General features: G+C 37.8%; 2 protein-coding genes across 2 annotated transcripts; both read right to left on the bottom strand.

Annotated features, from left to right (window-relative positions):
- Positions 1-11,371: 11,371 nt before the first annotated feature.
- On the bottom strand, positions 11,372-12,625 carry LOC113343995. The gene has a single exon (XM_026588058.1). It carries the CDS (start codon positions 12,623-12,625, stop codon positions 11,372-11,374), a length of 1,254 nt encoding a protein of 417 aa, XP_026443843.1.
- Positions 12,626-12,955: 330 nt separating this feature from the next.
- On the bottom strand, positions 12,956-14,670 carry LOC113343994. Its single transcript, XM_026588057.1, has 3 exons — positions 14,011-14,670; positions 13,545-13,929; positions 12,956-13,374 (listed from the first exon to the last, which is right to left on the bottom strand). The coding sequence occupies exons 1-3, from the start codon at positions 14,668-14,670 to the stop codon at positions 12,956-12,958; spliced, it is 1,464 nt and encodes a 487-aa protein (XP_026443842.1).
- Positions 14,671-15,529: the final 859 nt, after the last annotated feature.

The raw sequence follows: 15,529 nt of genomic DNA, 5'->3' as shown, positions 1-15,529 counted from the left end.
ATTTGGAAGCAAAATAGTCCAAGAGGACTTGGGAAGCACACAGTTCCAAACCTAGGTTGGGCATTCTCAGAAAAATTGGTTTTACAATATTGGTACAAACCAAATCTAGGTTGGGTGGAAGGCCATCAGATTGTGACTTAGGTAGAAGAATAGGCATATCATTATCAATCAAATCAAAATCTTCTAACTCATCTACACATGTCACATCATGCTCACAATCATCACTCACATTGGCAAGTTCACACTTAGAATCATCAACATCATCAACAGATTCATTCTCATGCATCGGCAAATCAGGAGAAATATCACAATGTGACCTAGGTAGAGAATCAGACACATCAAATATATTTTCATGCATATTAGTGTCTACAGAAGATTCAACTATTCCTATGTCATGCTCATCTTCACAGAATAATTGTACGAATCCCATGTCAATATCAAAATCATATGAATTACAATGAGTATTAGAAAAAACAACATTCATGAAGGTCGAGGGCGAGAAGCCATATGTTATTGAACCAACAGGTTCCACAATATTTTCATGTTCTTCTAACATATCATCATAATCATCATAATCATCATCATGGTAGCATGCATATTGGTCCTCATTAAAAGTGGTGGTGTCGTTAGTCGATTCATGTTCCTCTAAATTAGGTTCATATTCAACATCATTTATATGAATGGGACTAGACACTTCATTAGGGACAACATACATTTCCTCATGAATTTCCTCCTTTTGTAGGTGAAGCAAAATCTGATCTAAATATGCCTGAATTCGTGATGTAGATCTATCGAAGTTTTGCTCACTAAGTCTGAAAGCTTCTGTGGTGGAGTCTAAATTCATGGGAGTACAAAATTCTTCATGTTCAAATTGTGGTGATTGGTACATGTGCATGGTCATTAGGGTTTATAAAAGATTGATCGCAACCCTCAAAGGATTGATTATGGTCCCAATGACTACCATTCTCACAATTTATGGGCATTTCATACCTTGGATTTTCTCTAGATTGCCTAAAATTATGCAAAATATGACAATGCTCAACAGGGTGGTCTAAACTACCACATGCGGGACATGCATAGATTTCAGGTTGCCTAAGAAAATTAGATGTGACAGATTCCTCATGTGATTGCATTTCTAAAGCTGTGATTCGAGCTTCTATTTGATCCATAAGTGATGATTGGGTGAGTGAGGCACTAGCAAAATGTTCATTTTCACGTTGCGATATGATGCATGTATGAATAGTCATTAGGGTTCATGTATTGCGGCTCGGGACTTTGAAAATGTCCATAATAATTCCTATGACTATTGACATCATGGTCTGTGGGAGGTTCATAACGTGGCATATGCCCATAAGCAAGTTCTCTAAGAGTTTTTTTCCATCCCCAGGAGCAGACCAATATCCAGACATGATTGGCTCAAAAGCTAAGTAACTATGTTACAAAGCTCAGAATTTGGTTTTTAAAGGGTTTGGATTTTTGGGAAAAATTTGGTTTTTAAAGGGTTTGGATTTTTGGAAAAATTTGGTTTTGGTGGGAGACATTTGAAAATTTGGTTTAAAATGGGAGTAAAAATAAAAATTTGGTTTAAGATGGGAGCAAGTAAAAATTTGGTTTTAAAATTGGGAGCAAAGTAGAAATATTTTTTTTTTTTTTTTTTTTTTTTTTTTAAAGAAAAATAAAATTAAAAAAAATAAATTTGGTTTTTGAATGGGAGCAAGCCCACTGTGCAAGCCTCTAATGAAATGGAAGGAAGGCTGCGGCCCACAATCGGTTATCAGCTGGGTTTAAACCCAGAGTCCAAAATACAAGTCCAATGGAAAAATTTAAACAAGCCCACACAAAATAAATACAAGCCCACAAATTAAACAACAAGCCCACACATAAATTATTACAAACCCAAAATAGAAAAATAAAAAGCCCAAAAAATTGGGTTAATTATTACAAGCCCACAAATAAAAAATTGGAAGCCCACAGGTTGGGTTCTCTCAATTGAATGGGTTTAGGCTTACCTTTTTAGCACAGCCCAGCTGCTCTGATATTGTTGCAAAAACCCAGTTGGGTTTTGGTTCTTTTCCTTGGTGGCGTCCCAGCAGAGGAAAAACAGGTTCAGAATCAGCAGGTCCAACAGCAAATGAAATGAAGCAGATGCAGATGCAAATGCTATGAAATGAAATACAAAATAGCTAAAAAAACACAGATAAAACACAGCACCAATCCCCGGCAGCGGCGCCAAAAACTTGGTGGGCCCCGGAAAGTCCTAAAAATGATCCCCGGCAACGGCGCCAAAAACTTGATAGGCTTCTAAAAGGTCTAAAAATTATCCCCGGCAGCGGCGCCAAAAACTTGTTAGACCCGGAAATGTGTATAAAAATGATGCAATGGAAACGGGCCTACAGTAATACCGCAAGTGCACGGTCGTCGGTTGTAGCTCGTGCAAGTACGGGTCGATTCACAGAGATCGGGTGTGTTTCGGAAATGTGTTTTAGCTATTTGGGTTCCTAAATTTGCTTTGGGCTTAGAAGCCCTTTGGAAGTGTTGGGCTTAATGTACTATTGGGTTTGTTCTCAATAAAAGGAACTGAGCTTGGGCTCAGTATGTTCTTTGAAGTGCAAATGGGCTTAGGACTTAAACTTAAGCTTTTGATTAAGCCCACAGTGGAATTGGATTGGGTCTTAACCTTAACCTAAACTGGGCTTTGAGCCTTAGTGAAATGGGCCTTAGTGAACTAAACCTTGGGCTTTTGTTTCAGTCAAGAATCTGGGCCTTTGGGTTCAGTTGACTTGGTTTAGCTAGGCCTTTGGGCTTCACTAGATTGAATTTGGGTTCAGTTGAACTTTGGACTTGGGCTGAACTGTGGACTTGGCTTGGCAGGCAGCAGCAGTAGTAGTGGTTTGATGCAGGAACTGCAGCTTTGGCAGCAGCCTTGGCAGGAGAAATATCAAATAAGGCAGCAACAGTGCAGCAGATGAAAGTGCACAGCAAGGCAAGTGCACTACAAGAAAGAAGTAGCAGCACAAGCAGCAGGAGAAGCAGCAGACAGTACTGCAGGTCTGCAAGCAGCTGCACAAGCAGTGCAAGTAGCAGCAGCAGTCTGCAAGGCCAAGAGAAAAAGCAGTACTGCAGCAGCAGCACAAGGATGAGGCAGCAAGAATAACAAGTAACAGCAGCACAAGGCCAAGAGAAAAAGAAAAGGGAGCAATTAACAGGAAGAGAAATAGCAGCAGGGGAAACAAACAATGAAAATGCAAAACAGAAAATGCAGGAAAACCAAACAAATGAAAGAAAACAATACTAACAGTTGAAGATGGATGGCAAACTAGGGCATTGATTCCACCTCTTAACCTAGACTAAGTTGGATATTCCAATTGCAACCAAAATGTCCTCCCAAGGTACTAGTTATCTGATTAAAGCATAACTAGTCTGAGGTTTGGACCATAAGCAATTCACATGGGTTGCTGCACTTTCAGTCACAGGGGGATCCTAACTACACTATATGCATGACATACAATGTGAGAGCAATGTGATGAGAGGCCAGAATTGTAGTCTCCTACACAGTGGCATTAAGGTTTCATCTTCACCCTAGTGGTGAATTTAGAACATTAAACTAACAAACATCAAACAGATACACACAACAACATCATACACAGCACAATAAAAACATATGCAAATGGTTAACAGTGCAATGTAACAGGAGCAAGATAATAACAGTAACAATTGAAATTAAGCTAACCCAAATTGGGTGGAAACTTGGCTAGTCCAAGAACAAGTTTTTCATTCTACAGCACCTCCCTTTTATACCCAAATTAACAAATTAGGGTTTCAACACATTTTCCCCAAAAATATCACTACACAGTACAATTAGGGTTTAACTTATTACCCAAAATTTAGCTTCCAATCTCCAAAATTTGCTCGACCCATGCTTCTTTATGTCCCTCTGATGCTCTTCCTGCTCCTATTGTCCCCTAATTTCTAGCTATTTTACTCACCCCAAAACCTAGGGTTTCAGAGGTTGTGAGATGAAGAAAATAGCTAGGCTAGGGTGTTGTCGGGTGTTGGAGATGGTGGTGGCAGTGATGGAACTGGTGGTGGTGAAGCTCGAGGTCTGGTGGTGGCAGTGGAGTTGCAGGCGATGGTGGTTCTGGAAATGGTCGGGTGGAGAAGATGAGTTCGATTGATTTTTGGGGAGAAGGGGGCGTTTGGTAGAGGTGTAGGGTGTTTGGTACTGTAGTGTTGAGCGGTTGCAGCGAGGGATGATGTTTCGCGATCTGGTCCGTGGGATGTGATGATGGTAGGTAGATCGGATGGCTAGGAGAGAAGCAGTTTGTAGCGACCGTTGGATGCGGAACACAACGAAGTCAACGGTTCTAGATTAGGTTAGGTGCTATAGTGTTGGGCGGAATCATCGGGATTTGATGCACAGGCATAGGAGCGACCGTTGGATTCAACTACCATCTAATCTGAAGGCTTGGAATTTCAGCGCTGTGGTGCTTGGCAGAGACTTCCGATTTTGATGCTCTATGAAGGAGCGACCGTCGGATGCTTCTGAGAACTGATCTGATGGCTGAGAACGGAGGCGCTTTTGTGTGTAGAAAATGAGGTTGTGCGCCCCACTCTTCGCGGTTTCCTTGCGTAATTTCTCCCGGCTTTTCACTACTTTTCTGCTCTTTTCGCTCCGCGACTCATCCGAACTTTATTTATTACCTAAAAATGCAAAATTAATTAATAAAAATATTTATTCTTGAAAACAATGAAAATACAGAATATGGGATAAAATGTAGAATTAATGCGCAAAAGATGAGTTAAAATGCCAACAAAAAGGGATAAATATATACAATATTTGGCACTCATCAATTCTCCCCCTTTTTGTCAATATAAATTGGCAAAGGAACGAAAACTAGTGGGATCCTAATGAAACTTTCATAGAGATAATTCATGACCAAAAGTGAACAACATATCAACTTATTTAGATGCAATCATATAGCCGAATCTAAATGCATTCATCAAGGAGTTTATAAAGATACAAGAAACCTCATACAATATTCCACAGCCGCACTCCCCACAAAGATTTGGCAATTAAGCACAAGTTCATATAAGAACTCTCTCCCATAAACTGTCATTCCCGAAAGAACAAAAAGAGTGACCTTACTTTTACAAGAAAAGAAGGATTTCTTTGGACATTAACAAATCACATGAAACATGAATTTGTGTCCAAAAATTTCAATTGAATTAACCACAAGGAAAATGATCAATTCAATTGGCCATGATCAACATAAGAACACTTACGGAGCAACACAGTATATACACAAAGATGTGGATAAGGGAAGGGCCAGTACTACAGAATAAGCAAAGATTCATTCTATTTTTCATCACTATTTTCACAATGACGTATAATAGACTTAATCTTTGTAAACAAAAGTTCATCTTATCTTCCATCAATATTTGCATACCGACATATAACAGAGTTAACTTTTGAACAAATATGGGACAGTCAAGGTTCACAGACTTAAACAACATATCCCATAACAATTTGCAATATATGAAACCATAAAGATTAATACTGCAAAAATCGTCTTCCAAATCAACTTTAGAATTTAAACAAATAAATCTAAAAACATTGCAAGATGAAAAACGTTGGCAATAGATATGTGTACTCACAATAATGGCTATTCCAAACCCTAGTTATCCTTCTTAAAAACACAAGAATAAATTCTCGTAAGAAGTTTCCTGGACAAAAATCAAAAACAACTTTGAAAACAAAGACGATCACAAGCAACTATCAGAGACCATGTTCGGAATCTTCATAGGATTCAAGACCTTCAAGCTTGTGACTGGCAGCATCGACAGCTTCTTCGGAGAAGATCCTTAACATGTGATTTCATGAGAACAAGGTCAGAGTTAACCTTTTTCAACTCAGTTCGTAACACTTCAAGATCCTTCATAGAGTTCCCAGGCTTCAGTTTTGCTTTCCCAAGATCATTGAGAAAACCATGAACCACTTCAGCAGAGACCATCTCGGCCTTTTCTCGATCTTGATGAGAATATGCATAATAGCATGATGTACTGGGATTGAGTTTGTCAGCTTTAACAATGGTTCTTTTCTTCTTTACTTCGAACTCGAAGTATATAGAATTATCAATAAAATCTTCAGGCAAATCCCAAGAACAAGGAGGAAAAACCATTCTTGATAAACAAAAACCTAGAGTATGCGTACTCAAACAAAAGGTTATGGTATTTAAATGGTTTCTCAGGGAAACAGGTTTTAGGGTTCCCAAAGTAGGTCCGTGACATGTAACAAGGGTACCCGTACGAGCACAAACTTTGACCCATATGCAGAAAATACTGACGCCAAAAATTGCAAACTAAGAAAAAAATTTTGCTAAGTGAATACTTTCACAAATCTTAGCTCAATAAACACAAATTCTTATGCAAAGATGTTTGTGAATGATAATCCAGCTAAGAACGATAAGAAAATATCTAGAGGATCAGAAAACATTTTATCATCAAGTATACCTGACCATATCTCACTCAACCAGGATTTTTTTGAGTGAGATTTCAATCTTGTGATCAATTAGCACAAGTATGAGCCTTGATCTCATCAAATGAATGTTGTTTACAGTTAAACCTCTTTCTCCTAATCTTTGGAGGAAACCCATTTTGATGTGAAAAGTTATCATAAAACTTACTATCATCAAAATACGATGCATAGTATGTATTTTTACCTGAAGAATTTTGACCAGAGGGAATTGACAATATGTTGATAATCTCTTTATATCCTTCAATTATCAGATACAGGTTGTCTTCCATATCTCCATTTTTTCTTCCTTCTTCTGGTACCTTTTTCACATCAAGAACAACATTATCTCCCTTTTTAAATGAAGAAGATACTTGAGCTCTTCTTGAACGAATTGGTTTTGGAAGACTGTTTCGCATTTGAACATTTGAGGAACACATCGAACTGACTTACTGGTAGGGTACATAGGGTGAGTACTAAAACCAATTGGTTTAGACATACGAATGTCAGTTACACCTTTGAGAATTAAATCTAAAGTGTGTTGAAGACGAACGATAGAATTGTCATTCAACCTAGATTTCCTCTTTTGTTCAACATGTCCTTTTGAATCACAAAAGAGACACACTTTCCGAATACCTGAGTGATTAGAGAGAACAGTCTCAACACAATCGTTGGGAGACGTCTTCCTTTCATGTGATGTGGACATTCCTTGATTAGAGGAAGACACAAGTACATCTTTTCCAACAGGAAGGGATTTCAATTTTGCTTCTGGAACTGAATTTTTTACAGTTAAATCAGAAGCAATTGGTATAATGGACTCTTTGGAACATTCTTGAACAGAGAGTTTATTCAAAAGAAGTTCAATTTCCAAAGCATCCTCTTTGAGTTTTTCCTCAAGTAGAGTTTGTGAAGAACAGACTGAGGTGTTTTCCACTCGAATGACCTTTAGAAGAGAGTCACGCTCATTTACCATACCAACAAGGACATTGACTTTGTGTTTCAACCGATTGACATCATCAGCCTGGATTCTAACAAATTTTAGAATCACTGCACTCTCTTTGGCTGCATCCCTTTCAACTTCAGAGTCAGACTCGTCGGTAAGGTAATCAGGGTAACATTTGCCAATGCAAGTCTGTTTCGTTGGAACACTGGGTTCATCTATATTCGAAATTGACAAATCTTTCTCTTTAATAGATTTCATAGAAACAAAACTTTTATTTCTGGTGATGTGTTTATCAGAGATAGAACTTCTATCCATATTCAGATCGCTACAAACACAGACTTATAAATTCTTAAACGTGTTTGCCTGCTCTGATACCAATTGAAAAGGCGGGGGTCTAACAACTACACCCAATATTTCGTTCGGCAATCTGAATAGACAAACTCCGATATACTTTCAAGAGAATCAACTAACAGTCAGACTCAATCGATAGAAAATTATATCAAAGAGTTATATCTCAATTTCTCAATTCAATCCGCAATCAAACAAATAGGAATTTGCGAGCCTGATTGAATAAGAGAAGTAACTTGGACGGTATCAAAAACCAATATCCAAGTGTCAATCAATTCAATCAACAACAAAAAGGTTCAAGAACTGATTGAACTTAACGCACAACCTGTGATATTTCTATTATATAACAAAATATAATGCGGAAAAAAAATAACACAGACACCAGAAATTTTGTTAACGAGAAAACCGCAATTGCAGAAAAACCCCGGGACCTAGTACAACTTTGAACACCGCACTGTATTAAGCCTCTACAGACACTATCCTACTACCAATGAACTTCAGACTGGAATGTGGTTGAGCCCTAATCAATCTCATACTGATCAAGGTACAGTTGCGCTCCTTAAGTCCCTAAACCCTAGCAGGATTCTATGCACTTAATTCCCTTAGATGATCTCACCCATAACCAAGAGTTGCTACGACCCAAAGTCGAAGACCTGATAAACAAATCTGTCTCACACAGAAAAGTCTATTGGAATAGATAAATCTGTCTCCCACAAAAATACCTATGATTTTTATTCCGTCTTTTTATTAATCAAGGTGCACATGAACCAATTGATAAACCGGACTTATATTCCCGAAGAACATCCTAGTATTATCAATCACCTCACAATAATCTTAATCGTATGGAAGCGAAACAAGATATTGCGGAATCACAAACGATGAGACGAAGATGTTTGTGACTTCTTTTAATCTTACTTATCGGAGATAAATCCCAAGCAAATCTTAGCAAAGATAATACTCAATCACGATAGTAGAAGTAAGATCAGAACACGCAACTATAGAGAAAATAGTTGGGTCTGGTTTCACAATCCCAAAGAAGTCTTCAAGTCGTTAATCTACAGGGTTTCGTGAAAACCTAAGTTTAAAGAAGAATCTACTCTAGTCACAACTAGTATCACACAGAAGGTGTACGGATTAGGTTTCCCAGTTGCTAGATTTCTCCCTTATATAGTTTCAAATCAGGGTTTGCAATCTAAGTTACCTTGGTAACAAAACATTCAATATTCACCGTTAGATGAAAACCTGATTAGATTCAAGCTAATATCTTTCAACCGTTAGATAGAAATTAAATTGTTATACACAAATAAAATGTACCTTCATTTAGGTTTGAGTAACCGTACCTAAATGTGTACATTAGGTTAGCTCAACAGTAGTTAACCGAAGTTATCTACATGAACACTCTCATATCAACCTTATTCATCTTAACCACAACTAGTTCAAATGACTCAAATGAAACTAGTTATAGAGTTGTTAAATTGTTATATTCTCATAGAAGTACACAAGAATACAATTGAACCAAAATCGGTTTGATTCACTCGAATCAATTCATGAACATTATAGTCACGGTTTGCAAAGATTGCATTCCTTATTCCATAAATGTATTAGTTCATGAACAAACCGATTCTATAATTTTAACTACTCAAGTATGCAAACGGGTACGCATACTTAAGTAGCCGTACTGAGTTTGGGTTCGCCAGTATGCGAACAGGTACGCATACCTCCAAACACAGCAGAAATTTCCGAACCCAAACCTTACGCCAGTACGCGTACCGGTATGAGTACTTAGGTACCTAGACTTTCACAAACAAATAGGTACGCATACGGGTATGCGTACTATGGTTCCCGGACATGGATTACATATATGCAAGTACAGATACTATGCTTACATCCAATTGTTCTAGACTATATTTCCATCACTGAAACATTCTTAGAGGATGACAAAGCTGTTTTCACGAATTATTAGCATCAAAGCAATTTTCAAGTTATTGAAATAATCATTACGAAACATTCCAAGTCTACATCCAATGATTGTATCATGCAAACCATGTAAGATGTTACTCGGCGATTTTCACATTATCATCTTTTGACTTTCGTCAAGAATATAAGATGGACTTGGTTGAAGCTAAGCTTACCAACACATATTTAGAGAAATATGTAAGCGAGTTAAACTCATCTCGAAATCTCAAATGTGCATAATCGAAAACTATATAACAATACGACTTTTGTCTCAATATAGGAGATAGAGTAGAAATAGACTTTCCAAGTGATAGATGAGTTTCAGTCTCCACATACCTTTTTTTGATGAAGTTCCACAAGCTCTCCTTAGTAGTTCTTCGTCTCCAATTGATGAACGCCATGAAGTCTAATGCTCAACTACACAATCTATCCTAGTACGAGACATATAAGTAGACTAGAAATCAAGACTTATAGTTTTGATCACTAACATTGAAAAACAATCTTGAGATAGCAACGCTTGCGAGTTTGACCAAGCAATGCTCTAGAATCTACAGTTCAGGTCAGAACTAGAGAAATGATGGCTAATTATAGAGCTTACAGTAAAAGGAATAGTATCTTATAAAACGATCCAAAAAATATTTTTCCTCATTTTTGCAAAAAAAAAACTTGTACCACCACCTTTGCATTTTGGGAAAAACTAGATTTAGATAATGAACCTTCAAATCAAGTCAGAGCTAGAGAAATGATGGCTTGTAACAAAGCTTACAGTTAAAAGAATAATATTTTACAAAGTGATTTTGATAAAAAAAAAATATTTTGCCTCTTTTTGGCGGATACTACCACTATGCTTCAAAAAAAAGTGTACCACCGCCTTTGCGTTTTGTGAAAACTAGTTATTAATAATGAGACTTTCAAATCAAGTCAGAAATAGAGTGTTAGAGCATAGCTCGGTTGAACCCACCAAGCGTTGGTATGTCAAGTTTGGTTTTCATATTTTAGTGAATCAAAAGTCATTTAAGAGTCACTTGATTATGTACTAGAGTCAACTTCGTATAGGATAGCTTGAAAGTATTAGGATATCAGACATTACAAGTATTGCGAAGACTTGAACAAGTGAAGAAGTAAGAAGCTACAAAGACAACATCATCCTTCCACTTGAGGTTAGTGATATTTGACTTGAACTGTTTCATTCCCTAACGTATCTTTCAAGTCGTGCATATTAAAAACAAAACTGCGAAGCATGTTTGAACTCTAGATAGACATAGTATTAAGGAATACAATACGAGGTTTATTGCTTAATCGTTAAACTTTGTAGATAAGACATCGACATAATCGTTTGAATGCTATTGTGATAATGTATGGGTATGAGTTGAGGATTTCATCCTAGGAAACAATGTTCTACATGTGTTTTAAGGAAGTAAGTTCATAAACTTGTTTTATGAATCGAAAAGGAAATCTCCAGGCGTTATTGGGATTGTTATTCATTGCATATCTTGTGAACATCCAATATATGTGATTTAGTATAACCTTTTTTTTGGTAAGTCCAAACGTATTAATAAATAACAAGAATTACATCCAAAGTTATAAGAAAAGAGGTAAAGAACCCCAAAAACTTATAACTTAGTTAAAACGAAAATAAGATACATTGGGAAATTCAATAAACAAAATAAAATCTGGCCTATTGTCGTAACTAAGACCTTCACTTCTTCAAGAAAACACCCACGTTTTGCCATACAGTCAGCTGCAAAATTTGCCTCTCTGTAGGTATGTACAAAACGAATATTAGAGTAGTTAGCCCTCACAGTAACCCATCTAGGTCTGAGAAACCAAGGAATAGCCAAAATGTCACCCGAGAAAGCCAAAACAACACTCATAGAGTCTGTTGGAATACAAATGTTTTCAACACCAAACTTTGCCGCCCATTCCAACCCCACAATTACACAGAATAACTCAGCCAAATAGTTGGTTTGTACGCCAAAACCAACACTCATAGCCCCCACCACTGCTGCATTTGCATCTCGAACCACCACACCCGCACCTACCCTGCCTGGATTTCCTCGCGCCGCTCCATCACAACGCAACATCAGTTCATTGTCAGCCGGAAGTTCCCAAAAACATTCCTTAGGAATAGCATGCTTAGTCTGTCTATGACGGACTCTAAAGAAACCAAGAACCTGTATATCTTCATTGGTATTAAACATACAATCCGTAAGCCTAATGGAGTACTCATGAATCTGGTTAAAAACTTTCTTTTGAAAGTAAAGCCAGCTCACTCTTTGATTTCCATATATAAAAGCATTTCGTGTCATGCAGAGTTCATACCTAACCACCAGAATAGCTAATAACCAAAGGTCCTTGATCATACGGCTCCTCCCTCTGGCCATTTTATAAGAATGAATGAAATTTTGCTGAGGTTGAATACCAAAAATTTCTGAAATCCAGTTCCATGCTCGCACTGCAAAAGAACAATACCACAGAATGTGTTCCAAAGTCTCTTCTTGACTGTTGCACAAGAAGCATTTGTTAGTAACCTGGTATTTAAATCTACTTTTCACCTTGTCTAAAGTTGCACAGGTACCTCTCAACAACATCCAGTTTCTCGCAGCAAGTGCCAGATGAACAGATTTTCTCCACAACAAATTACACCCTTCCAAAACCGGATATCTTTGCCTAATCAAATCTTTGGCAGAACTAACAGAGAAGCGCCCCTTATAGTCCGGTTTCCAAACAATATAATCATCACCTCCCATTGGTCTTGAAAGATTATTTAGGTCCACTCCAGCAGCAAGTAAATCCTGACGTACAATGTCAGTGAAAACCCACGCCCCATTGTGAATAGATTCACCACACAAATCTCCCCACACCATGCATCAAAATATAAAGAGGTGCTCCTACCATCTCCAATCAGCCTTTTGGAGTTGAAATGAACTTCACCATGAACCCATTTGAAACCGGGGAAAATGGTAGATTTTATATATTTGACTAGCTGGCCATCACGACCATAAAACTTAGCACGAAGATATCTGGCCCAAGCCTTTGTAGAATTGCGAATATTCCAGCACAACTTCATAAGCATTGCTTTGTTCATAACCCTCATTTGAGTAATACCAAGACCACCTTCCTTACAGGGAGCACAAATCTTATCATAAGCAACCACAAAAGATCTACTAACCTGAGAATCTCCCGACCACAAGAAATTACGAAGCAACTTCACATTGGTGGACAAACTTCCTAGGCCATTTGTAAACCTCCATATTATGAACGGAATAGATTGCAATCAGTTCCTTGACAAGCACAATTCTGTCTTGAAAAGATAACATCTTCCTCTTCCAACCCGCTAATTGCTCCTTGATCTTCTCAACCACATTACTAATATGGTGATATTTAACCGCACCTGGCATAACCTTCACCCCCAAATATCTATCTGGGAAAGTTGCAATTGGCATACCTAAAAAACCAGCAATAGTGGTCCTCCTACTCAAAGAGCCACCTCCATAATAAATCTTGCTCTTTTCCCGGCTAACAGTTTGACCCGAAGCACGTTGATAAGACCCAATAAGATTAACCAAGTTCTCCAAACTTTTCATGTTTCCTTTACAAAAAATCATGATATCATCTGCAAAAAATAAATGAGTGGGAGAGATACCTTTTCTAGTAACCATGGTTGTCATCTTTTTTTCCCGAAATAATTTAGTGATATTTCTGCTTAAAACATCTTCAATCAACACAAAAATCAGAGGTGATAAAGGATCCCCTGCCTCAACCCTCTATCAATACTGAAAAAACCTTCTGGGTTACCATTGACTAGAACAGAGATTTTTTCATACTTAAGAATCTGCAAAATCCAATCACACCAAATCTCGGAAAAACCATAATGTCTGAAAACCGCCAAAATGAATGACCAGCTAACAATATCAAAAGCTTGCGTAATATCAAGTTTTAAACCAACATTACCATCCTTACGCTTAATCTGAATCTCATTTACCATTTCAGAAGCTAGACTAATATTCTCATGAATATTTCTACCTTTCATAAAATCCACCTGCTCCTCCGAAACCAACTTACCCAGAACACTTCCTAACCGAGTAGTAAGGATCTTAATAAAAATCTTGAAAAAGAAATTACTTAGACCAATCGGTCTGAAGTTCCTGATAGTATTAGCACCTCTTTCCTTTGGCAAGAGCAACAACAAACTAGAGTTCACTCCATGTGGAATGAATTTATTTGTCCAACAAAATAAAATCGCACTTACCAGATCTTCACAAATGATCTCCCAACAATGTTTATAGAAAAAACCAGCAAACCCATCTGGACCAGGAGCACTATCCGCGCCTAAATCAAAAACAACTTCTCTAATCTCCTCCACTGTTGGCAGACGATCCATAAAAAACCTTTCCTCCAGGGAAATGCTTTCATGCTCATACTCAAAAAGAGAATCCACCGGTTCTGAATTATCTCCATTGAATTTAGATTGAAAATAATCAACAGCCATATCTCTAATACTGTCACAATCAGTGACTGTATTCCCCAAATTATCTACTAATTCCGAGATAGTTTTGGTACTTTTCCTCATGCGAATATTGTTGTGAAAGAAACTAGTATTACTAGACCCCTCAACCAGCCATTGGTTCCTGGACTTTTGTTTAAGCATTGTAGCTAACTGCATCCTCACGTCATTAACTTCCACCTGAGCATATCTCATAGCATTTTGTTTTTGAACATTAGTTATATCATCATCCGCCACTCTAATAGCACTCTCAAGTCTGAGTTGCGCATGTTTGAGTCTCACATGAACATTACCAAAAATAAGTTGATTCCACAATTTCATCTCCACTTTTAGCCGCTTCAATTTTTGAGGAAAAATAAAAGCTGTAGACCCAACTAAAGGAGCATTCCAACTATCCCGCACCATTCTCGTGAAATCATGGTGCATAAACCACATCTTTTGCATACGGAAAGGAGTTCGACGAGGTCTAGTATTCACAAAAAGATAACCAATAAGGGGAGAATGGTCAGAAACTTCCCTGGGAAGAGCTTTACACCGCCAATTCTCAAAACGATTCAGCCAGAATTCATTCAAACTTACTAACAATTCTTTTAGCCCCTGACTGTCTATTACACCAAGTGAAATTGCACCCCAAGGCTTCAGCTTCAAACATACTATTGTCATCCATCAAGTCACTGAACTCATTAACCACCGCAGTTCATACATGTTTGTGTGATTTAGTATAACCGCTCATGACATGTTTGTGTTCCTGGTAAAACTATTCACAAAGGCCTGATTTATGTATTGGTATGACTTTTATTAGTGAAACCGATCTTAAGTAATCACCAGAGAGGTATGATCGAGTTTGTGATTTTGTGGTTGACCGACTCTGGGTAAAGGGGAACCGATCCTAGTAAGAGGTGCAACACATCACAAAGGGGAATCGATCCTTGTATGAGGTGCAGCAATTTTATAGCAGAAAGGGGAACCGATCCTATGGACATGTGCAACACGTTTTTAGGCAAAGGGGAACCGATTCTATGGACATGTGCAACACATATAAGTTAGATACCACATATATGTGGGGAACTGATCCTAGTACCTAGTCAACCGAATTTTGGGAAGCTAGTGTGACTATGCACAGTACTCACGTGGAGGTAGAACCGGAACTTTTTTTGGTAGAACCGTTAAACCCATGATTTGTGATTGAGTGTTCTTGATCAATCACATAGTTCTTGAAAGTCAGATGAACCAATTCTAAACTTGTTTGGAAGTGTGGCAAATC

Source organism: Papaver somniferum, unplaced genomic scaffold (assembly GCF_003573695.1).
Source record: "Papaver somniferum cultivar HN1 unplaced genomic scaffold, ASM357369v1 unplaced-scaffold_70, whole genome shotgun sequence".
NCBI lineage: Eukaryota > Viridiplantae > Streptophyta > Magnoliopsida > Ranunculales > Papaveraceae > Papaver > Papaver somniferum.
The sequence above is the reverse complement of the archived record's forward strand: the minus strand, read 5'-3'. Positions and strand labels throughout refer to the sequence as shown.